Below are 25,315 nucleotides of genomic sequence, written 5' to 3' on the forward strand. Positions count from 1 at the left end.
TCAATGGGATGGGGGGAAATAAAAAAAATCAATCTTCTACTGCCAGTTTTCCACCTGGTGGTGAAAGTTAAATCTACACCTAGTATTTCAGAATAAGTAAGGGAGCATCTGTACTCTGCTGTGACTCATTTAAATGACATCCACTGAAGAACATGCCCACTTTGTTAAGTTTTCCAGCCTAATGATGTGATTCATACTTTAAAACTAAAAGCACTGCCAACAACACAAAATATAGACAGCTAGAATCTAGGTAAACTTGAATCAAATCTGTCATACCTTATGTCCTTTGGACAATGTATTTTTATTTGTAACAAACAAGTATTATAAACTGTAAAGTATTTTTGTACAAATTTCCTACTTTGGTAGCATGATATTTATCATCCTCTTAAGGTTTCGGGAATCTTCACTGCTGATTTGTATGGGATATGCAAGATGAAATAAAAATCAGATAAAAACATGCATCCTGACTTGCCTTGTGGATTAGTTTTAAGGCAGCACCCATGATTTAAAATGCAAATACACTAAAACAGATCAGAGCTGCCCTGACATGAATGTAAACACTTGCAAAAGAATCACTTTTTTAGGAAATCAAAAAAGATAGAACAATTATTTCAAGAGATTAACAGGTCATTAAGTCAATACATCTTGAATCTGTGTAAAACGCTGTCCTAGAATCAGTTTTAAAACACCATTGTCGAAACGTTCTGTATGGGATACAACGTCCTCTGGGAAAGCTTGCTGCTCCTTTAACTTAGTGCATATTATTTCAGCGTTTTCTTTGTGTAAAGTCGGTGTGTCATCTCATTCACTTTTCCTTTTTAAACAGCTGCTTTGCTTCTGGGGCTGGGTGGTCAATTGTCAGCTGCTTAAACTTATTACAGCCAAGAGGTGATTCCTTCAAGGGTGGCTGCAAAACAAAATAAAATCTTACACACTAATCTAGTGAATCATGCTGGGCAATTTTACATACCTAGCCATAAAATAAATCTAGTCATGGTTCTCGGCATTCAGTGGACACCAGCCAGCGCAATAAAAAACTCCACCTGTCTTCTCGGAGTAGTAAGGTTTATTTAGTCGGAGCAAGGTTTATTATCTAGAGGAATGGCAAAGCTGCTCTGACCACTGTAGTGCATAATCCTGTGCTAGAGAATCCCAGTAAAAAGTCTGACAACACCAGGTTTTAGTCCAACCTATTTATTTGATAATATACTCACAAGCTTTCGGGTTAGCCCCTTCGTCAGGTGAATGGAGAGTTCTGGCCTCAGACAGAGCATATAAAGCACAGATAGTTTAGAGATCTCTAAACTGTCTGTGCTTTATATGCTCTGTCTGAGGCCAGAACTCTCCATTCACCTGACGAAGGGGCTAACCCGAAAGCTTGTGAGTATATTATCAAATAAATAGGTTGGACTAAAACCTGGTGTTGTCAGACTTTTTACTGTGTTTACGCCAGTCCAACGCCGGCATACCCACATCTAGAGAATCCCTACAGTGCAGAAGGAGGCCATTCAGCCCATTCAATCCAAACCTACTAAGATCCCATCCAGGCCCTATGCCTGTAACCCCACATATTTATCCTGCTCATCCCCCCAGACACAAGGGTCAATTTATCATGGCCAGCCAACCTAACCTGCGCATCTTTGGATTGGAAGGAAACTGGAGCATCCGGAGGAAATCCAAGCAGTCATGGGGAGAATGTGTAAACTCCACAGAGGCCGTGACCGAGGCCAGAATTGACCACAGGTCCCTGGCACTGTGAGACAGCAGTGCTAACCACTGTGCCACCCTGGGAACAGCAGGATGCTTTGGGAACCATATGGGGAAGGTAGGATCTGCATAAGCCAGATGGTCTACATCCAAATGGGACCAGGATGAATGCCCTTGCAGGGAGATTTGCCACTGTTGTTGGGGATTAAACTAGATTGGCAGGGGGATGGGAACCGGAGGGTAAATTCCGATAGGGTAAATTCAAAGCAGGAAGCAGAAGACAAACAATTAGTGAGAGATTCTGAAAATGCAATGGTTAAAAAGGTTTACACTGCAGGATATGGCAGTTTTGGAAGGTATTTATTTAAATGCAAGGAGTATAGCAAACAATGAGCTGAGGGCACAGATAGATATAAGGCAACATGATAGCATTGTTATAAAGGCAACATGGTTTAAAGATGGGAAAATATGGCAGCTGAACATGACATGAAGGGTTTTCAGGCAGGGTAGAGAGAGGGATGGGGGGAAGCATTATTCCTTAAAGAATCAATTGTGGCAGTGAGGAGGGATGCTGTACTAAACACCAAATAAGGCATATGGGTTGAACTCAGAAATAAAAATGGGGTAGCCACGTTAGGATTGTACTATAGAACCCACGCTGTTGACATCTGCTCTACATTGATAGGATGCAAGACTGGGCAGAGAAGTGGCAGGTGGACCTCAACTCAGTTAAACGTGTGGTGATTCATTTTGGCAGGTCAAATAGGATGACAGATTATAATATTAAGGGTCAGACTCTTGGCAGTATGGGAGATCAGAAGGATCTTGGGGTCCGGATTCAAAGGACACAAATCAGCTTCACAGGTAGAGGATGTGGTTAAGAAGGCGTATGGTGTACTGGCATTCATCAATCGAGGAATTGAGTTTAGGAGTCGGGTGGTAATGCTGCAGCTGTATAAGATCCCGGTCAGACCCCACTTGGAGTACTGTGTTCAGTTCTGGTCACCTCATTACAGAAAGGATGTAGAAGCCACAGAAAAGGGTGCAGAGGAGATTTACAAGGATGTTGCCTGAATTGTGTGGCAAGCCTTTTGAGGACAGGTTGAGAGAGCTCGGACTTTTCTCCTTAGGGTGACAAAGGATGAGGGGTGACCTGATAGAGGTGTATAAGATGTTGCAAGGTATTGATCGAGTGGATTCACAGAGGCTTTTTCCCAGGGCTGAAATGGCTGCCACAAGAGGACACAGGTTTAGGGTGCTGGGGAGTAGGTACAGAGGAGATGTTAGGGGCAAGTTTTTCACTCAGAGGGTGGTAAGTGCATGGAATCGGCTGCCGGTGGTGGTGGTGGAGGCGGATTCGATAGGGTCTTTTAAGAGACTTTTGGATAAGTACAAGGAACTTAGTAAGATAGAGGGTTATAGGTATGCCTAGTAGGTAGGGACATGTTCGGCGCAACTTGTGGGCCGAAGGGCCTGTTTGTGCTGTAGTTCTTCTATGTTTCTACATCACAAACTGGCCGTCCTGCCAACTGAGCTAACCAACTCATCTGACGTAAAGTTGCCATAATCCCGGATGACCACAGGCTAACTGATGGTGATTTTAACCTGAGGATCACTACACCTTAGGTGAGGGGCAAGGTTGAGAAGGTGGGACCTTCTCAGCCAGTACAGAAATTGAACCCATGCTGTTGGTGTGACTGCATCATGAACCAACTGTCTAGCTAGTTGAGTTAACCGGCCTGTACTGAGGTTATTCTTGAAGGCCCCGCCTTCTCAACCTTGCCCCTCGCCTGAGGTGTGATGACCCTCAGATCAAATCACCTCCAGTCAGTTCTCCCCCTTAAAAGGGAGCGTGAGCTATGGTCATCTGGGACTATGGTGACTTTTTACCTTTACCATAGAATTTGGAACAGTGAAGGAGATAGAAGAGCAAATATATATGCAAATATATATTTGCATAAAGTGCAAAAAGAGAGTAGTAATATTAACTGGGATACAAACAGTTAATAGGCACAGAGGGGACAAAATTCTTGAACTGCATTCAAGAGAACTTTTTTAGCCAGCACGTAAAAACCCCAATGAGAGGGGAGTGTAATTCTAAATTTAGTCTTAGGAAATGAATCTTGGCAAGTGGATCACCCAGTTCTCACTGGAGCGAAGGAGGTTGAGGGGAGACCTGATAGGAGTCTACAAAATTATGAGAGGCATGGACAGAGTGGATAGTCAGAAGCTTTTTCCCAGGGTAGAAGAGTCAATTACTAGGGGGCATAGGTTTAAGGTGTGAGGGGCAAGGTTTAAAGGAGATGTACGAGGTAGTTTTTTTTTAAACACAGCGAGTAGTGGGTGCCTGGAACTCATTGGTCGGGGGAGGTAGTGGAAGCGGATGCGGTAGTGACTTTTAAGGGGCGTCTTGACAAGTACACGAATAGGATATGAATAGGGGGATATGGTCCCCAGAAGGGTAGGGGTTTTTAGTTCAGTCAGGCAGCATGGCTGGTACAAGCTTGGAGGGCTGAAGGGCCTGTTCCTGTGCTGTAATTTTCTTTGTTCTTTGGATGACGTAGCAGTGGGTGACAATTTTGGAAATAGCGGCCATAATAGTTAGATTTAGCATAATTATGGAAAAGATAAAGATAGAACAGAATTAAAAGTTCTAAATTGCAGAATGATTAATTTTACGAAGCTGAGAGGTGATCTGGCAAAAGTGGGCTGGTTACAGCGACTTGAAGGGAAATCAGTGAGAGGCATTCAGAAGTGAGATTCTGTGGGCACAGTGCAGATACATCCCCATATAGAGAACAGGAAGTCCTGCCAAATCTACAGCTACCTGGTTAGCCAAAAGCATACAGGTTAAGATAAAGGCAAAAAAGAAAGCTATAGTAATCACAAAGAAACCTAATACTAAAGAAAACATTGAGGAATGTAGAAAGTGCGGGGAGGTAAAAGTGAAAATTAGCAAAGCAAAGAGAGGCTGTGGAGAAAGTACAGAAAAGATTTACCAGGATGTTGCCTGGTATGGAGAGCGTTAGCTACGAGGAGAGGTTGGAAAAACTTGGTTTGTTCTCACTGGAATGATGGAGGTTGAGGGGAGACAGAGAAGTCTACAAGATTATGAGAGGCACGGTAGTCAGAAGCTTTTTTCCAGGGTGGAAGAGTCAATTACTAGGGGGCACAGGTTTAAGGTGCAAGGGGCAAGTTTTAAAGGAGAGGTACGAGGCTTTTTTTTTTTTTACACAGAAGGTGATGGATCCTGGAACTTGCTGCCAGGAGAGGTAGTGGAAGTGGATACGAGAGTGAGTTTTAAGGGGCACCTTGACAAATACATGATTAGGATGGGAATGGAGGGATAATGGTTGCTGGAAGGATAGGGGATTTTAGTTCAGTCGGGCAACGTGGTCAGTGCAGGCTCGGAAGACCTGTTCCCGTGCTGTAATTTTCTTTGTTCTTTGATACAAAAAAAATTCGCAGGCAAAATCAAGGAAAACCCTAGGATGTTTTGCCAGTACATTAAAACAAGAGGAAGATATTAAGGATAGGGTCTATCAAAGATGTACATGGCACGGTAGCACAGTGGTTAGCACTACTGCTTCACAGCTCCAAGGACCTGAGTTCGATTCCTGGCTTGGGGTCACTGTCTATGTGGAGTTTGCACAGTCTCCTCATGTCTGTGTGGGTTTCCTCTGAGTGGTCTGGTTTCCTCCCACAGTCCAAAGATGTGCGGGTTAGGTTGATAGATCATGCTAAAAATTGCCCCTTAGAGCCCTGAGATACATAAATTAGAGGGATTAGTGGGTAAAATGTGTAGGGATATGGGGGGGGGGGGGGGGGGGGGGGCGGGTAGGATTGTGGTCAGTGCAGACTCGATAGGCCACATAGAAACTCTACAGTGCAGAAAGAGGCTATGATTCTGTGATTTAACTTGTGCGCTGATGCTAAAGATGTGAGCATTGAGTAATTTGTCTCTGTCTTCATGAAGGAGAGGGATGATGCAGATATTCCAGCTAAAGATAAGAATTGTGAAACATTAGATACAAGCATAGAGAAGGAGGGACTGACATCCTTGATAAATCACCAGAACCAGATGGATTATATCCCAGGCTGTTAAAGGAAGCCAGGGAGGAAATAGTGGATGTCCTGAGGATCATTTTCTAATCCTCATTAGATCCAAGCAAGGCATCAGAGAATTGTACCATAAATTAAAGAGTGTTCATAGGGTAGGCCAAATAATTACAGGCCAGTCAGTTGACTTCAGCGGTGGACAAATTATTTGGGTCAGTTCAGGATAAACTGCCACTCAGAAACGAACTGATTAATCAAGGATAGTCAGCGTGGTTTTGTTCAGGGAAAGTCATGTCTTACAATTTGATTGAGGCAGTAACAAGGAATATTGAAGAAGGTAGTGCAATGGATGTGTTTTACATGAATTTTAATACGGCGTTTGACAAGGTCCCACACAGCAGACTGGTCAAAAGGTAAAAGCCCATAGGGTACAGGGGAATGCACCGAGTTGGACCCAAAATTGGCTCAGTAACAGGAAACAAAGGGTAAATTTGATGGATAGTTTACAACATGGAAAACAGTTTCTAGTGCTGTCCCAAAGGGTTCAGTGTTGGGGCCCGTGCTGTTTGTTGTATATATTAAAGATTTAGTCTTAAATGTGGGTGGCACAATTGGTAAATTTGCAGATGACACAAAAACTGGCCGTGTAGTTGATAGTGAAGGGGATGGCTGTCAATTCTGGAATGATATCAAATGGGTCGGATGAATAGATGGAAAAGTGGTACATGGAAATTCAATCCAGAGGAGTGAGAGGGAGTGGGCAAGGAAAGCAAGAGAATAGACAGTAAATGGGAGGATACTGAGAGGGTACAGGAAGTGAGAGACCCTGGAGTGGATGTCCACACGTCCCTGAAGATGGCAGGTCAGGTGGATAAGATGATAAAGAAAGTATGTGGAATGCTTTCCTTTATTGGATGAGATATAGAATATAAAAGCAGGGTCGTAATGCTGGAATTGTATAAAATGCTGGTTAGATGACAGCTGGAATTTTGTAAAGAGTTTAGTTGTCACATTATTGGATGGACAAAACTGCTCTGGAGAGCGCGCAGAGGGTATTTACAGGAATGTTGTCAGGGTTTGAAACTTGCAGTTCAGAGGAAAGATTGGATAGGCTAGGGTTGTTTTCCTAGGAACTGATGAGGCAGAGGGGTGACTTAATTGAGATATACAAGGTTATGAAGGGCCTAGATAGGAGTAATGATGTGGGTATGCCGGCGTTGGACTGGCGTAAACACAGTGAAAAGTCTGACAACACCAGGTTTTAGTCCAACCTATTTATTTGATAATATACTCACAAGCTTTCGGGTTAGTCCCTTTGTCAGGTGAATGGAGAGTTCTGGCCTCAGACAGAGCATATAAAGCACAGACAGTTTAGAGATTACTGATTAGAATGCGAATCCTTACACCTAACCTGCTGTTCAAGACCTGAAGTGGCTGATAATGTGAGTGGAAGGAGCACTGATCAACAGGGATCTTGGGTTCATGTCGCACTATCTGTAATCCCTGTGACTTGCCTGAGTTTGCAAAACCTCACTTACTGTACTGTCTGGAGACAATACACATCTCTTTAAACTGTGATCAGTGCTCATTAGATTAGAGCGGACATGAGGAAAAATCTCTTCACCCAGAGGGTAGGGCAGCATGGTGGCTCCGTGGTTAGCATTGCTGCCTCACAGCACCATGGACCCAGGTTCAATTCCCAGCTTGGGTCACCATGTGGAGTTTGCACATTTTCCCCATATCTACATAGGTTTCCTCCAGGTACTTCGGTTTCCTCCCACAGTCTGAAAGATGTGCCGGTTAGGTGCATTGACCCAAACAGGCACCAGGACTGTGGTGACTAGGGGAATTTCACAGTAACTTAATTGTAGTGCTAATGTAAGCCTTATTTGTGATAAATAAATAAGCTTTACTTTAGAATGGTGGGTACTTGGAATTCTGTGAGGATACTGTGCTATTTTGCTGTATTTTATGTTTAATGTGGGGCTGCTTTAAGAGAGAGTGTTTTGTTACAAGGGTCAATTTGTCTGGGAAAACATGCAGCTCAAATGCTGAAAATGCAGAACAATAACCGAGTTTAACCCTGAATGTATTACTTTGTAGAGTTAACGGACCTTATATTTACTTATTTCTCCTGGAATTGTAGACCAGATATACAGAGTCATGTGAACTTTGATCAGGGTTGATTGACAGGGACAGTGTCATGTGGTTAATGGAAGGAGCTAAGCTTGGAGGACAGAACAGTTTCATTTTCATTTTAAAGTGAAGAGCAGTTGCTGTCTGGAGCTGATAGAAGAAAGAAGTGTCTGTCTCTCTCTCCAGAGGCTTCCTGAAAGTTCCAAGACTGGTTACTTAAAGTCGCAAGTAAATATGCCTGTTTTGCTAACCAGTTCCAAAGAAGGGGTTAAAGATTGAAACTAATAGTGATAGGTTGTCAGTTAAGAATTGAAATTTGTCATATCTTAGCATTGTTCAGTTATTAAAAGTTAAACTAATTCATTTTTATAATTAAACTGTGCTGTTATATGAAGTTTGTTTTGATAAAAGCTCCCTCTTTGTCAGTAGAACCTTCCTGGAATGAATCTTCCTATCCTCACTGGATCTGATGCCCCAACAATTCACTGCTTTGTGGTGGAGGCAAGGTCTCATCTCAAGATACCTGGATCTGCATCCAAAGTGCTTTTGGAATGTGGCAATAGAATGGGCAGCTAATTTATATTTTTTATTTTTCAGCTGAATGGCTTCTTTCTATGTCGTAACTTTTCTCTGGTTCTATTCTCCCCTCCCCATAACTACCCCTTCAACCACTTTCCTTACATACATAGCTTCTGTCTGGCAGCTTACCCAAGTGGCATTTAAACAAAGGGATGTTAAACTTAACTGGCATAAGACAGCTGCTGCCATAAAAGGGGGCCATGGCTTGGCCCCCCACAGATGCTCCTCCAAATGAAGGACTCAGGGAACAACTCAAGCACCCCAGTTTCTAAGTCTGGATGAAAGATGTGGAGCTCCAGAGCAAGGTGAGCAGAATTATAGAATCCCAACAGTGCAGAAGGAGCCCATAGAGTCTGCATCGATCACAATCCCAGCCAGGCCCTATTCCCTGTACCTCTCATATTTACCCTGTTAGTACCCCTGACACTAAGGACAATTTAGCTTGGGCCAATCAAGCTAACCTGCACAATTTTGGACTGTGGAAGGAAACTGGAGCACCCGGAGGAAACCCACATAGACACAGGAAGAATGTGCAGGCTCCACACAGATAGTGACTCAAGTTCAGAATGGAACCCGAGTCCCTGGCGCTGCGAGGCAGCAGTGCTAACCACTGTGCAAGTAAAAACTAAGAGTAGCATGGCAATCTGATAGCGATTGCCACTTCTCAGAAGATTGGGCCCTTTATATAGGGGCGGACAGCAGCGCCAATTGAATCAAACCCCAACAGAGATCTGGGAGAAAAGAAAATTGGGGGAGGTCAAAGGAAGGAATGGAAAGTGGAGCGATACTTCACTAATTAGAGGCAGATCACCATTCAGCTCAGGGAGGGATGCAGGTAGGGAAGAAAAACTAATTAAATTCCTTTGGAGAGATTTTCCAATAGTTTACACAATGACAACCTCCCAATGCATGCTATAATTTTCCACCCATTAAAGCGAATGGGTGGAATATCACAAGGATGTGAGCTTCCGGCTTTGAGTGCAATTAACTTCTGACCTTTTGCTAGCTTTGTCAGCAAGTGAATTTTGAATAGGAAATCTCTAGCCAATATTTTGGCTTTTTTTGGGCCTGGAAATATTTAATCGCATGGCAAGAAAAATGGGATTGTCTCCTGAACTTGGATAACACAAACCGGTCAGCCCTGGATTTACTAAATGATTGCTCTCACCAGTCCGAAAGCAAGCACTGGACGTTTAGCAATGTGGATAATGCCTCACAGTTCCTCGGGTGTGAGGTTTATATAAGGTTGGGATGTTACTGGTGCAGTGGACTGGTGTTTTCTCCAATGCTTTTGCAATGAACAGTGCCGTACTGAGGGCAACGCACTCTAGCTGCTAAAGTTATGTGCTCCTTTCCATCTTTCACATCGCCAAAAATTCCCCATTGACCGATATTATTAATATTAATCCCCTTCAGACTTTTTACGCTACCCCACAGATAACATTCTAATTTACCTTAAAGTATTTGAGAATCGAGTTCTCGGCACCCAAAGTGTCACCGTTTCTCTTGCCGCTGCGAGACCAAGATGGTTCAACTTTAACAAAAACCGTGGCCTCTTCACCAGCCGCCCCCTCCGAAGCATCCCTCGGGGTTTCATCACTGGTTTGAAGAGAAGAGGCGCGCGCCACTGTCGGGCTTTTCCGAGCCTCGTCACATTCTCCAGGGACAAACTCCAGATTCAGAGGGGACCAGCTATAGTTTTGTGCAAACGCCAGATCTTCTGAGAAGGAGTCTTCCTTCTGGGAATCCGTTTTGCCGCCGTCCTTTTTTATCGCACCGAATTGATGCAACCTAAGGCCGCCCGCGACCTGTGTCGGGGGCACAAAGGAATCGAACTGGGTCGAGTCGGTTGCTGAAAGTGTGGAAGGCAATACCTGACTCGGCTGCAGCTGGGACGGTGCTCCCTCAGAGCACGAAGCGGGCCCCTCTTTTAATAATTCTTGCAGCAATTTGCGCAGCTGTGTGTTTCTGTGAGGGCTTTTGGCCGTCACTGCCCGAATAAAATGGTCCTCAGAAGTAACAACGTAGACGCGCTGGCGCCCTCGTGAGACCGCTGTATAGATGTGCTGCCAATTCTGTCTTCCTGCCATCCCTACCACATACACAATGGTGTCAGCTTCGGAGCCCTACAATACAAAAAGTGGAGTTACATTAAAGTTTGTTAGTGTCACAAGTCGGCTTACATCAACACCGCAATGAAGTTACTGTGAAAATCCCGTAGTCTCCACAGCCCAGCACCTGTTTGGATACACTGAGGGAGAATTTGGCAGGGCCAATGCACCTAACCAGCATGTCTTTCGGACTGTGGGAGGAAACCGGAGCACCCGGAGGGAACCCACATGCAGACACGAGAAGAATGTGCAGACTCTGCACGGACAGTGACCCAATTGAACCTGGACACTGTGAGGCAGCAGTGCCAACCATACCACCAAAAAGTGTTTCCAAAAATGCAGGTTCGTCAGACCTTAGTAAACACTAGAATGTCCCAAGGCGGAGCTGGATAAGCTGATTACATCCAGGACAGTATCTGGGTGGCTGGAACTAACTTCAGCATCACTAAATTTGGGATTGGCGTTTCAATTCCTGATCATTACTCAAGTATCTCCTGTTGGAAAATTAAGGAGTCTAATCGGCTACAGGATCTTACACAATCAAATCATTGATAATAACTGTCATCTACATGACATGTCAACCTTGTTCCTGTCTCCAGAGATACTGCCAGAACTGCTGAGTGTTTTTATTGCAGATTTCCTGCATCTGCCATATTTTGTTTTATTATTACAGTCAACTCGCTGCTGAGACTTGCCTATAGTCACTCCAAATACTGGAGGAAACTGACAGCTATGAAACTAGAGGAGGGAGAAAGAAAGGAATCAAAAGAATTTGGTATTCTTGGACTGATCTATCGAGCACTGTGGGCAGAATTGTCCCGTTCCATCTGCCACGGGAATGGTAGCAGGCAGGACGTGGACCGTGCAAAGGTCCATTGACCTCAGGCGGAATTTTCCTTGGAGCAAGCACAGTGGAAAATCCCACCCAACGGGTGGAATTTTACCAGCACATCCGCCTGAGGTTTGTATGATCCTATCCAAGGCCGACGGAAAATGCCGTTCTCCGAACCTCGCACGCCCCCGGAAGCAGGGCGGGCGTGCCGGTAAAATTCCAGCCAACATCTCTTGCAAACGCAGGATGGTCTGCGCGGAAATCTACTGGCATCACTCCCCTGCACAAAGCCCGCAGTATCAGTCTGCGCATGCACCAATGACATCACCAGGTTCTCCGGGGAGAATGTCAGTGTACACTCCATGGGGAATGTTGGGCAGCATTTACAGGGGGGGTCCCCATCCGCTCCTCCTCACCCACATCAAGAGACACAGTGCAAACAGAAAGAGCAAAACGTTAATCTGAAGCCAAGAAATAAATTGTACTCAGGGATGGGGTCACTGGGGAGTATATCTGGAATTCCACTGTTTCTCCCAGGCAGTGATTCGAGACAAAAATAAACAGAGACACAGTGAAATACTTAACTTATTTTCATCTCCTTATGTTTAAACATTTTCTCTGTGTATTGAATTTAAAACTGTTGCACTACATAAACCTCAGCACAATTCTGCTCCTCATGAGGGTACTATTGCTAGATAATTAATCTAGAAACTCAGCTAATGTTCTGGGGACCTGGGTTCAGATCCCACCACGACGGATGGTGGAAGTTGAATTCAACAAAAAAAATCTGGGATTAAGAATCTACTGATGACCATGAAACCATTGTCGATTGTCGGAAAAACCCATCTGATTCACTAATGTCCTTCAGGGAAGGAAGTCTGCTGTCCTTACCTGGTCTGGCCTACATGTGACTCCAGCAATGTGGTTGACTCTCAACTGCCCTCGGGCAAGTAGGGATGGGCAATAAATGCTGGCCAGCCAGTGATGCCCATGTCCCACGAATGGATAAAAAAAATGCCACTGCGCAGCAGGGATGCCACTTTTGCTCCTGACTAGTGTCTACTTTTAATGGAGTAACTCGAAGACAGTCGAATTTATGCCTGGGTTGGCGGCAAACACCATCTTCATCTGAACCACAATTCCTTCACCGGCATAGCTCAAGCTCCACATAACCTCAGTGGCTAAAGTGCAGCTCATTGGTGTACGAAGAGATGACACTGCCCCAGAGATGTGTTGACAATCACTCTCCTTACCTGAAATGTATGGATTGTTCTGGCCCACGCATGTTGCAATCTGCACTCTCTCATTACATCTTTATAGTTCACTAAAATCTGCCGATTGTCATTATCATCCAGTAGCAAGTATTCTGAGCGTTTGTTCCTGATCCATTCAACTTTATGCTGCGAATCACACAGAAATCAACATTCAAAAAAAATCTTATAACTATCCAAGCATCCAATACAAGCAACTTTGAGGTTTAAGTTAAAGTTAAAGTTAAAATTTAACTTTCATTGCTGAGTGTTAGCAAATCAACTACTTGCTTAACGCCCTGCCTGATGTTCCTTTCCTTTGGGTGTAACAAAATGTGGTCAATTTGCTCTTTATTCCTTGGGATAAAAATAAAATTCCAATTGAATTCACACATTTCTCTTTCAACAGCTAAGATTACTCTGGTGAGATACTATGTTTTCTACTGCCCACCCACCATAGAAGAGTTACAACACAGAAGGAGGCCATTCAGCCCATCATGTCCGAGCAACAAATTCTCTGCCTGCTTTCTTGAAGATGTTAACTATTGCTGCAAATTCTCAGCAGTACTGATGGTATCTGTGGAGAGAGAATACAGCCAATGTTTCAAGTCAGGATGACCCTTCGAAGGGTCTATTGCTCACATGTGGACAGACATGTGTCCACAATCTTCATGCAGAGTCCAACAATAAGTGTCAAACATTCAACTTTGAAAAGTATTGCAGTCAACTCTTCTCAACGACACACACACACACGCATCCACATGGGCTCACACACGTGCTTGCGCCACCTAATGCATACATTTCCCCGCACAGGCTCACTTTCTAAGTTTGGTAAATATTAATCCAGTGCAAGGACACCTAGCATATTATTTTGTTTCCTGGTGTCCTTAGCCCAAGCTTAGCAGCTTAATTAAATCATAGAATCCTACAGTGCAAAAGGAGGCCATTCAGCCCATCAAGCTTGCACCAACAACAGTCCCACCCAGGTTTATCTCCGTAAGCCCACATATTTACCCTGCTAATACCCCCTGGCACTAAGGGACAATTTAGCTTGGCTAATCCACCTAACCTGCACATTTTTGAACTGTGGGAGGAAACCAGAGCACCCGGATGAAACCCACACAGACACAGGGAGAAGATGCAAACTCCACACAGTCACCCCAGGCTGGAAGTGCTCCACTGAACTCGTTAATTAAGATGTTGAGGAGGTTTAAGAAAGAAGGAACTTCTATTAACATCCTTCATGACCTTGAGATGTCCCAGAATAGTTAAACTCAGAGCTAAGAGTGCCAAAATATTTTTTAAAATCCACAAATAATGCAAGAAAGTGGAAGCTAATATATTTTAGCAGGAAGAACGAGATAAACTAAGTGAACTAAATGGTACAACAGTAAAAGGGATACAGGAACAGAGATCTGGAGGGATAGATGTACATAAATCTTTGAAGATGATGGGGCAAGTTGAGAAGGCCGTTCAAAGAGCATGTGGGGTCCTTGAGTTCATTAATGAAGATTCATTTATTTGGTAAGATCTTCTCTATTAACAATAAATTAGTAAACGCATAGTTCACCTCGCGAATAAAAAATATTTCTCCGTTACACAGTCGGATCCGCTTCTCTTTATCTTGTGGTAACTTATTCTTTGGCTTCACATTTGGCTCCGATTCTTCTGTGAAGTCTCTGATGTAGCCATTCTTTGTACAGCACACTTTGTCCCCAACTTGGAACACAATCTTATTTTTGTCATTCCTGAAACAAGTCACATTTGTGCAACTTTAATGCACAAAGCTTTTTTGAACTCCAATCACACTGCAAGAACACAATTTTCATCAAAGATATCATTACTGTACCACAATCACCACTGTACAGAAGAAATAATGGAGAACCTTCAATTCAGGCAGACAGGAGGTTAGATTCTCCCAAACAAAATTTCTAATTGTCAAATTCACGTAAAAACTAGAGTAAATCTTGTAGGTTTTTTTTCCAGCGGAAGTTTCAAAATGAATCTCCCACACTCTGTGCACTGCAGAGTACACACTAGCGTCAAACTTGTAAAAACTCTGTGGGCAAGGCTTATTGCTGCTGAAGAGGCTGGTGGCATTACGCTGGGCGGGCTACTGTGCGTGCACTGATCTGTCAGCACCAAGATTGGTGCATGCACAGTAGCCCCTGTCTGCCAGCATCATAATTGCTGGCCAGCTCAATCGCCAGTCAGCCCTGTGACCCCCATATCAGTACTCCTCCAAACCAACCCCCCCCCCCCACAAATAGCCTGATCGCTGGCCCCTGAACATGTCCGGGCAAGCCTCTCCCTGGCATTCCCAATCTCCCCCCAAATCGCTGGCCTCCCTCTCTCTGTCACTGCTGAGTACAGGGTGGCAGCGAGACACCCACCCCCATCGATCGCCCTGTCCACCCATGGCCCTGCCTTTGTAGGCCCGCCCTTTGGCACTGCCAAGTTAGCAATGCCCAGAGGGCAATCTCTCTTACCCGAGACCGCTAGGGGCCGTCGATGGCCTCCTTCACTCCAGCAAGGTTGGGCTGCCGGCTCCCTGCAAGTGGGGAGCTATTGTAAAGCCTGCTGGCATGAACTACTCCTGGCTGGGGAGGGGAAGGTGTCCAAAACACTAGTGTAAGTCAACACTATTGATATATTTCCTGCCAAAATGATAGTTTTCATTCTATTCTCCACCATCTGACTACCTGCATGATTAGGGTTTGCCTGGTCCATTCGTAGCATTGATGTTATAACTTTAAGAATGGGGTAAAAAAAAATTTTGAATTATTCATGACTCCCAATTGCAGGAAGCACTTGTAAAATTATGTGCAAGTTCAAATTTCCCAGGCAATTCCAGAGTTAGTGAGCCATGACCACCACAGAATACTGAAGTGCATCTTCATAGAATCATAGAACCCTACAGTGCAGAAAGAGGCCATTCGGCCCATCGAGTCTGCACTGACCACAGTCCCACCTAGGCCCTACCCCTATATATTTTACTCACCAATCCCTCCAATCTACGCATCCCAGGACACTAAGGGGCAATCGACCTAACCCGCACATCTTTGGACTGTGGGAGGAAACCGGAGCAAAGCCACACAGACACGAGGAGAATGTGCAATCTCCACACAGACAGTGACCCGAGCCGGGAATCGAACTCGGGTCCCTGTACATGTGAAGCAGCAGTGCTAATCACTGTGCTACTGTGCCGCCCAGTATCTTGCAGGGTACACATAGTCTCTGAGGATCCAGAAGCTGGAAGATCTGGGACTATATTTTCTAATTGAAAGGGATTAAATCAAAAGTTACTTCCTGTTGGAGAAGTTAACAAGTTCAATGTTGCTTCAAAGGGGAAAAAATCTGGAGAAACTGCACATTGTGTTAAATAAAACACCAAGATTCTGTAGTGTTCCCTACTTCAGAATACCACCGGAACCATTTTAAAACTTTCGCTCATGACTGAATTGAGATAGAAACTGTTTCCTCTGATGGGGTTGTCTAGAACAAAGTGGCACAGCCTTACAAAAGAGCTCATCTGCTCAAAGGTGATGTTAGAAAACATTTTTTCCGATTGAGGGTAGTGGAAATCAAACGTGAGACGGCACGGTACCACAGTGGTTAGCACTGCTGCTTTGCAGCGCCAGACACCCAGGTTTGAAGCCGGGCTTAGGTCACTGTCTGTGTAGAATCTGCATGGGTTTCCTACAGGTGCTCCGGTTTTCTCCCACAGTCTGAAAGACATTCTCAGTGTACCTATGGGGAATTATAGGCCGGTTAGTTTAACGTCTGTTGTAGGTAAAATGTTAGAATCCGTCATCAAGGAGGAAATAGCGAGGCCTCTTGAGGGGAATTGCTTGATAGAGCAGACGCAGCACAGTTTCATTAAGGGGAAGTCGTGTCTGACAAATTTATTGGCGTTCTATGAGGATGTGTCTAGGGCGGTGGATAGAGGAGAGCTGGTGGATGTGGTCTTTCTGGATTTTCAGAAGGCGTTTGACAAGGTACCTCACAAGAGGTTATTGCAGAAGGTCAGGGGACATGGAGTTGGGGGTAGGGTGTTAGCGTGGATAGAGGACTGGTTGTCAAATAGGAGGCAGAGAGTGGGGGTCAATGGGTGCTATTCGGATTGGCGGTTGGTGACTAGTGGAGTGCCCCAGGGGTCAGTGCTGGGGCCTCAGCTATTTACCATTTATATAGATGATCTGGAGGAGGGAACCGAGTGTATGGTGTCGAAATTTGCTGATGACACCAAGATTGGTGGAACAGCAAATTGCGCGGAGGGTGTGGAGAGTCTACAGAAGGATCTAGATAGGCTGGGCGGATGGGCCAGGAACTGGCAAATGGAATTTAATGTTGGCAAGTGCGAGGTGGTCCACTTTGGTAGGAATAATGGTAGGAAGGATTATTACTTATGTGGAGAAAAACTGCAGCAGGCGACGGTGCAGAGGGACCTCGGGGTCCTTGTGCATGAGTCGCAAAAACCCAGCTTGCAGGTGCAGCAGGTGGTCAGGAAGGCGAATGGGATGCTGGCCTTCATAGCGAGGGGGATTGAATATAAAAGTAGGGAGGTCTTGCTGCGGCTATATAGGGCATTGGTGAGGCCGCAGCTGGAGTACTGTGTGCAGTTTTGGGCGCCATACTTACGCAAGGATATTTTGGCCTTGGAGGGAGTGCAGAGGAGGTTTACTAAGATGATGCCGGAGTTGAGGGGGTTGAGCTATGAGGAGAGGCTGAATAAACTAGGCTTGTACTCATTAGAGTTTAGAAGAATGAGGGGAGATCTCATTGAGACGTATAAGATGATGAATGGGATGGATAAGATTGAGGTGGAGAGACTCTTCCCGCTCAGAAAGGACAGTAGGACTAGGGGGCACAGCCTCAAGATAAAGGGGGGGCGGTTTAGAACGGAGTTGAGGAAGAATTTCTTCACTCAAAGGGTGGTGAATCTCTGGAATTCTCTGCCCGTTGAAGTGGTGGAGGCTACCTCGCTAAATATTTTTAAGACACGGGTTGATGGATTTTTGATAAGAGAGGGGATTAAGGGTTATGGGGAGAGGGCGGGAATGTGGAACTGAGCCACGACAGATCAGCCATGATCTTATTGAATGGCGGGGCAGGCTCGAAGGGCCAGATGGCCTACTCCTGCTCCTATTTCTTATGTTCTTATGTTCTAAGCAGGTACCAGAATATGGCGACTAGAGGATTTTCACAGTAACTTCACTGCAATGTTAATGCAAGCCTACTTGTGACTAATAAATAAAATTTACAAGGCGATAAAAGGTATGGATAAAGTAGACATGGAGCGGATGCTTCCTCTGGTGGGGCATTTTAGGACGAGAGGTCATAGTCTCAGGATAAAGGATAGTAAATTCAAAACAGAGTTGAGGAGAAACTACTTCTCCCAAAGGGTTGTGAATTTGTGGAATTCGCGACCCCAAAGTGCGGTGGATGCTGGGACAGTGAGTAAATTTAAGGAGGAGTGAGACAGATTTTTAATTGGTAACAGGTTGAAGGCAGGAAAATGGGGACGAGGAGCTTATCAGCCAGGATCGAATGGCGAAGCAGACTTGATGAGCAAGTGACCTAATTCAGTTCCTACAAACTTAAACTTTGGTTGTTCACACCAGCTCAACTGAAAATTTTGAAACGGAGATCGATAAGATTTTTATTCACTTACAGAATAAGAGTGTGTATTTGGAATTAAGACCAGCCATGATCAAATGGAATGGCAGAACAGATACAGTGAGCTAAACTGTCTGCATCTATGTTCCTAACTAGACAGCAGCTCAGCAGCTGCACTAACAGATGCTGTTTGTGACCTTTATGATATTTCTTTTAAAGACTATAATTGCATTTCACTCTTATACTGTCACAATTTCAATTGGCACTCAGCTTGCTATTCAGTGGGAAACTGCTTTCTTTCTACCAGCCGAGTACTTTAGTCATACAAGAGAAAGTACAAACAACACAGCCCATAGCAGTGCCTCACCTAGTCAGATGGGCTGCATATTTCTTGCAGCAGAGTTCGTTAATTAAGGCACAATCCGTCCTGCATAAAAAGAGGAAACCAGAAATTGTAATGCTGATTTATGCATTGGTTGAACATTCATTCAATATTACAACTATCCGGTTCAAAGATAAAGGCGCACTGAGCAGGCTTTAGATCAATGCAGCCTAGGATTACACATCAAAGCATTCAAATTATAGACGCTCAGGTGCGGCTTTGCACAAACTGCACCTAAACATATCCAGAGCAGGTCGTGTAAACTCACACTTTATGATTACACTTCAATATTTATAATGAAATATAACAAGTTGAAAAGAATGAGGATTACAACCGATGTCACACAAAATACATCTTGAGCATTTGCCCCCTCTACTATTAGTGTACAGAAGCAGCAGTGTGTACCGTCAACAAGATGCACTATGCAACTTGCCAAGATTCCTTCGACCGCACCTTCCAAACCCACTATTTTCCACCATCAAGAAAACGCAGGGCAAAGAACACAACCGCCTGAAAACTCCCCTCCAAACGAGAGGCCACACTTATTTGGAACTACATCATTATTCCCTCACTGTCACTAGGTCACATCCTAGAATTTTTGGAGGGCCGTAGGGCCTGTTTCCTGTGCTGTACTGTTCTTTCAGAATTCCTTTCCTAACGGCACTAAGAGTGTTATACTCTACACGCAAGCGGCAGTTCAAGGTGACAACTCACCAGCACCATCTCAAGGGCAACTAGGAACAGGCAATAAATGCTGCCTTGTCAGTGATGCCAATGCCCCAGAAACAAGTAACAAATGGGAACAGCTTTTCTTTTTATAATGAGATGATATACATAAAAGTATCAGTTGCTTAAAAGGTACAAGGAAATATAGTGAAAGTAATTCTCTTTTCGTAATCATGAATTTAGAGACCAAATTATGCTCATAAAAGGACCTTACAATAAATCTTAGTTTTAAGCGTTGACCTCCATACTATTCATTTTGTGATGAATAATGTATTCAATGAGTCTCCATTTACTACACATTCATAGGGCTGGAATGAGGGGTGACCTTATTGAGGTGTATAAAATCACAAGGGGCATAAATAGGATGAACGCACATTGTCTTTTCCCCCCAGAGTAGGGGAACTGAAAACTAGAGGGCATATGATTAAGGTGAGAGAGGAAAGATTTAAAAGGGACCTGAGGGGCCACTTCTTCACGCAGAGGGCAGTGTATATATAGAATGAGCTGCCAGAGAAACTGGTTGAAGCAGGTACAATAGCAACATTTAAAAAACATGGGGTGGCATGGTGGTGAGCACTGCTGCCTCATAGCGCCAGGGACCCGGGTTCAATTCCAGCCTCAGGTCACTGCCTGTGTGGAGTTTACGCATTTTCCTCATGTCTGTGTGGGTTTCTTCCGGGTGTTCTGGTTTTCTCCCACAGTCCAAAGGTGTGCGGGTTAGGTTGATTGGCCATGCTAAATTGACCCTTGGTGTCAGGGGATTAGCAGGGCAAATACAGGGATAGGGTCAGGGTGGGATTGTTGTTGGTGCAGGCTCGATGGGCCAAATGGCCTTCTTCTGCACTGTAGGCACTCTATGATTTGTACATGGCAGGGAAATGATTAGAGGGATATAGGCCAAACGTGGACAATTGGGATTAGCTGGGATGGCACCATGGACCAGCTGGGCTGAAGGGCCCGCTTCCGTGCTGCATTGCTCTATGACTCTGATGCTCACTTCTTCTGTTTCCCTTCTCCTTCCCTTCAGTTTCTGGCGGTAAACACTATACTTTGACTCTGTTACCAAATTTCTTAAGAAGTATGGTTACCGTCTAAATGCAATGAACTGCGATGTCACATCATCTTCCAGTCCTGGGGCTTCTTTCAGTAAGTGATGAATAGCCTTTTGAAGATCTGTCGTATACAAAAAAAAACATTTAAAACATTGTCATCATCCTTTAAAGACGCCACAAACATAAGTAACAAAGAAGCTCCCATGCCAGTTTTAAATCTTTAATGTGAGGCTGCCATTTAACCAGCTCAGCGTAGTCCTTCAATCCTTTTACTGGTGTTCCTTTGCACAAAACTGCATTTGATACATTCACCGGAATTTTACTGCCCCACCTATCACAGGAATCAGAGCGGGCGAGAGGCGGACAATGGAAAGGTCCATTTGACCTGGTGCAGGATTTTATGGTTTCGGGATGAGCAAGCCCCATTATGTTTATGGGTGTTTGGTCTGTGTAGCAATCTCAATTAAGAGCATTGATTTATGATCAACCATCATAAACAATCAAATGTATGTGGTCAATCTCAATATCCTATGGGAACTATGCATTCAGGTGCATAAATGCTGGCATTGACATGAGGGCTAAAGGTCAGCTGGATTGTCGAAATGAGGCAGGGTTTGGGGCTGGCCACAATGGGACCTGCGCACACAGATATCACTCAGTCTCAATATGGGAGAGAGTGGAATTACTGCATGAGATATTTATAAAGGAAGCTTCCATTAGAAATGCAGACACAGGAATTTATTCTGGAAATAGTGCACGGACACTTTGGTTTGTATCTATTGCAAGTCGCTTTCTCGCAGCATTGCGTGGTGAGCTGATGTCAAGATTTTGCAGCAGTCGTTACAAGGCGGGCAGACGAGGCTTAAGGATGTCTGCCATCTGCCACAATTGAGGCCTCTTTAATAGCCAATTCCCATCCTGGCCCACGGGAGGGGCGCAGGCACGAGAGGAAACCCAGCAAGTTGCCCTGCTTGGTACTTGGGTAACTGGGAGAGATAGCGGGGGCATTTCTCCATTACTGGTATCTTTCCAAGGTCTAAGCACTCCCATAAATCATGACCCTCTCACTGGCCCCCTCCGTAAGACCCCAGCCTTAGCTGGTCCTGGACTCTTGCCATCCGGTTACTGGGTTGTAGTCCAGCAGACTTCACCGCTCTCACTGGGCCGAATGGCCTCCTTCTGCACTGTCGAGATTCTATGGATTATAGAGCTGTTGGCGAATCAGATAGGGGTAGCCCTGACTGGCGAGAAGGCATTCCCCCATCCCACCCCGCTGCCCGCCATCCTCCCGGCCTTTCCGGTGGTGCAGCGAGAAATCCTGCCATTGGAAAAATTCTGCCCCAAGTGTTAGGTTTACTGTAAGACAACTCTTTCCAACAGCAGGTCCAAATGAACATGAAGACTTTTCATACTCACCAACGGGGCTCCAATCACAGGGAAGAGAAACAAGAATGAATTTTTTATCAGCTGTTGGAATCGTGACATTTGCACCCTCAGATATGTGCATCACTGCATCGTATTTCAATTTTTTATACGCTGACTTCAATCCTATCTCGGCAATCCTGAGAAATAAGAATTCACGAGAAATTAAATGGTTACATCAAAAGAATGCTATTCGAGAAAGTCTTTTGAAGACTATTTAAATAATGACATTCCCCCAAATCGCCAACCTGGTTTTCCAACCCCTCCCCCACTGTTTTTCACCTGAAACCAGTGACCTTGTGGGTAGCAGCTGTAATTAGTACCCAGCCCTGGAGGACTGTATGAAGCTGAGTGAACAGACTGAGCTGAACACGCTCCGTCAGACAGACCGACTGATTCATAAAAGGGAGAAAAAGTGACCAACAATGCGACAGACGCTGAAAGAAGGGGGCAATGCAGCAGCGTGAGTGCTTTAAACAAATCAGAAAGTTGTCAAAATAAGACCAGAAGATCCAACTGCAAACAGCAAAAAAACCTTTCAAAGCAAAAGTAGGCTCATCAGGACTCCCGGAGCAAACTAGCCCGGGGTCAGCATTTCCAGAGCAAACTAACCAGGGTCGGGATTCTGGGAGTGGGCCAGTCAGCATTCCCGGAGCAAACTAACCCAGGGTCGGCATTCCCGGAGCAGGCTGGCCAGCATTCCCGGGGCAGGCCAGCCAGGAACACAATTCTTGGAGTGGGCTAGTTAGGATTCTAGAGGGAAGCGATGTGCTAGTAGTATTATTGCTAGACTATTAATCTAGAAACTCAGCTAATGTTCCGGAAGGCCAGGTTCAAATCCCACCGTGGCATATGGTGGAATCTGAATTCAATAAAAAATACCTGGAGGTAAGAATCTATTTGATGACTGTGAAACCATTGTTGATTGTCGGAAAAACTCATTTAGTTCACTCATTTCCTTTAGGGATGAAAATTTGCCATCCTTACCTGGTCCGGCCTACATGTGATTCCAGAGCCACAAATTGACTCGTTAGACCATTTCAGAATCACTCAGTTGCATCAACGATTCAAGAAGGCAGCTCACTGCCACCTACTCAAGGGCAACTCAGAACAGGCAGCCAGTGGCACCCAGAACAACACAGCACAGGAAACAGGCCCTTCAGCCCTACAAGCCCGCGCTGCCAATTTAGCACTCAGTGAGTGCCTCATTCCAATCCTTCTTCTACCTACGACTTTTGTCTACATCTCGTGGACTCCACAATAAAGGGGTTGCAAATTTAGGAAATTATATGTGCGCCAGATTAAGGGAGATCCAATTTAGGGACAATTTATTAACACCAATCAGCCTAAAAGCACGTTTGTGTGGGAGGAAACCGGAGCACCTGGAGAAAACCCACACAAGCACGGGGAGAATGTGCAAACTCCCACAGACACTGACCCAAGCCGGAGATCCGACCCGGGTCCCTGTAACTGCACAGCAAAGAGTGATAGTCACTGAGCTGTCGTGTTGCCCGTCAATTGGTCCAGTTTAAGCGTACACTAACGACATGAAGCACTAGGCAACTCTCGGAGCAACATCCGAGAGCACCCCTCGCATGACCCACCGCGTATGTGCCCCTTGTTGGCCAACAACGCGGACCGAATCGCCTGTGGATGTGAAAAAGAGACATCAATAAACATACAACAGCCTATACAGGCATTAATGGAAGATCCCCAGTAGCTCCAACATAAGAGACAGGTAAGCCATAAAATATGTTGGACAGCCCATAGGAATCTATTAATTTCCAGGATGTCCTGAGGGTCTTGCTCCTCAACTAGAACATTCTTTTGTATCCCTCCAGCTCTCGTCTGTTCATGTGCCTATCTAAGTAAGCCTTAAACAACTCTAGCATGTCTGCCTCCACCACCCTACCTGGCAGTGCATTCCAGGCCCCCACAACCCTCTGAAAAACCTCCCTCTAACATCTAAATTATACCACGCCCCTCTCACCTTAAGCCCGTGACCCCTCGTCATTTTCATATCCAACCTGGGAAAAAGCTTCCCACTGTTCACTCTATCTATACCCTTAATGATCTTATACACCTCTATTAGGTCTCTCCTCATCCTTCGTCTTTCCAGGGAGAACAACCCCAATTTTCCCAATCTCTCCTCATAGCTAAGACCCTCCATACCAGGCAGCATCCTGGTAAACCTCCTCTGCACTCTCTCCAATGCCTCCACATCCTTCTGGTAGTGCGGCGACCAGAACTGGACGCAGTACTCCAAATGTGGTCTAACCAACCTTCTATACAACTGCAACATTAGACGCCAGCTTTTATACCCTATACCCCTTCCTATAAAGGCAAGCATACCATGTGCCTTCTTCACCACCTTCTCCACCTGTACTGCCACCTTCAAGGACTTGTGAACCTGCACACCTAGATCCCTCTGTGTTTCTGTACTCTTAATGGTCCTACCATTTATTGTACAACTCCCCGCTACATTATTTCTTCCAAAATGCATCACCTCGCATTTATCTGGATTAAATTTCATCTGCCATTTCACCGCCCAATTTACCAGCCTATCTATATCCTGCTGTATTGTCCGACACTGTTCATCACTATCAGCAAGTCCAGCCATCTCCGTGTCATCTGCAAACTTGCTGATCACACCAGTTACTCCCTCTTCCAAATCATTTATATATATCACAAATAGCAGAGGTCCCAGTATGGAGCCCTGCGCAACACCACTAGTCACAGACCTCCAGCTAGAAAAAGACCCTTCCACTGCTACCTTCTGTCTCCTGTTGCCAAGCCAGTTCTCAACCCATCCAGCCACCTATCCTTGTATCCCATGAGCCTTAACCTTTTTCACCAACCTGCCATGAGGGACTTTGTCAAACGCCTTACTGAAATCCATATAGACGACATCCTTGGCTCTTCCTTCGTCAACCGTTTTTGTCACCTCCTCAAAAAATTCTACCAGATTTGTAAGGCATGACCTTCCTTTTACAAAGCCATGTTGCCTGTCACTAATCAGATTGCTATGTTCAAAATGCGTATACATCCTATCTCTAAGAATCCTCTCTAACAACTTCCCTACCACTGACGTCAAGCTCACCGGCCTATAACTACCCGGGTTATCCCTACTACCCTTTTTAAACAACGGTACCACATTCACTATCCTCCAATCCTCTGGGACCTCACCTGTGTCCAAAGAAGAGACAAAGATTTCCGTCAGAGGCCCAGCAATTTCATCTCTTGTCTCCCTGAGCAGCCTAGCATAAATGCCATCAGGGCCCAGAGATTTATCAGTTTTAATGTTACCTAAAAACCCTAACACTTCCTCCCTTGTAATGGAGATTTTCTCCAACGGGTCAACAACTCCCTCCAAGACACTGCCAGACAACAAATAGCCTCTCCTTTGTAAATACTGACACAAAGTATTCATTCAGGATTTC

General features: G+C 44.9%; 1 protein-coding gene across 1 annotated transcript in view; it reads right to left on the bottom strand.

Moving 5' to 3' along the window:
• Positions 1-805: 805 nt before the first annotated feature.
• helb (helicase (DNA) B) overlaps positions 806-25,315 on the bottom strand; it is a 45,226-nt gene continuing 20,716 nt past the window's right edge. The window contains exons 7-13 of the mRNA XM_080191143.1: positions 21,870-22,015; positions 20,490-20,574; positions 18,661-18,720; positions 14,245-14,422; positions 12,678-12,824; positions 9,936-10,607; positions 806-907 (exon numbers count right to left, since the gene is read on the bottom strand). Coding sequence (XP_080047269.1) covers positions 806-907; positions 9,936-10,607; positions 12,678-12,824; positions 14,245-14,422; positions 18,661-18,720; positions 20,490-20,574; positions 21,870-22,015 — 1,390 coding nt within the window. The remainder of the gene's footprint in view (positions 908-9,935; positions 10,608-12,677; positions 12,825-14,244; positions 14,423-18,660; positions 18,721-20,489; positions 20,575-21,869; positions 22,016-25,315) is intronic.

The sequence above is a fragment of the Carcharhinus amblyrhynchos genome, chromosome 6, assembly GCF_965287045.1.
Source record: "Carcharhinus amblyrhynchos chromosome 6, sCarAmb.v2.hapA, whole genome shotgun sequence".
NCBI classification, from domain to species: domain Eukaryota; kingdom Metazoa; phylum Chordata; class Chondrichthyes; order Carcharhiniformes; family Carcharhinidae; genus Carcharhinus; species Carcharhinus amblyrhynchos.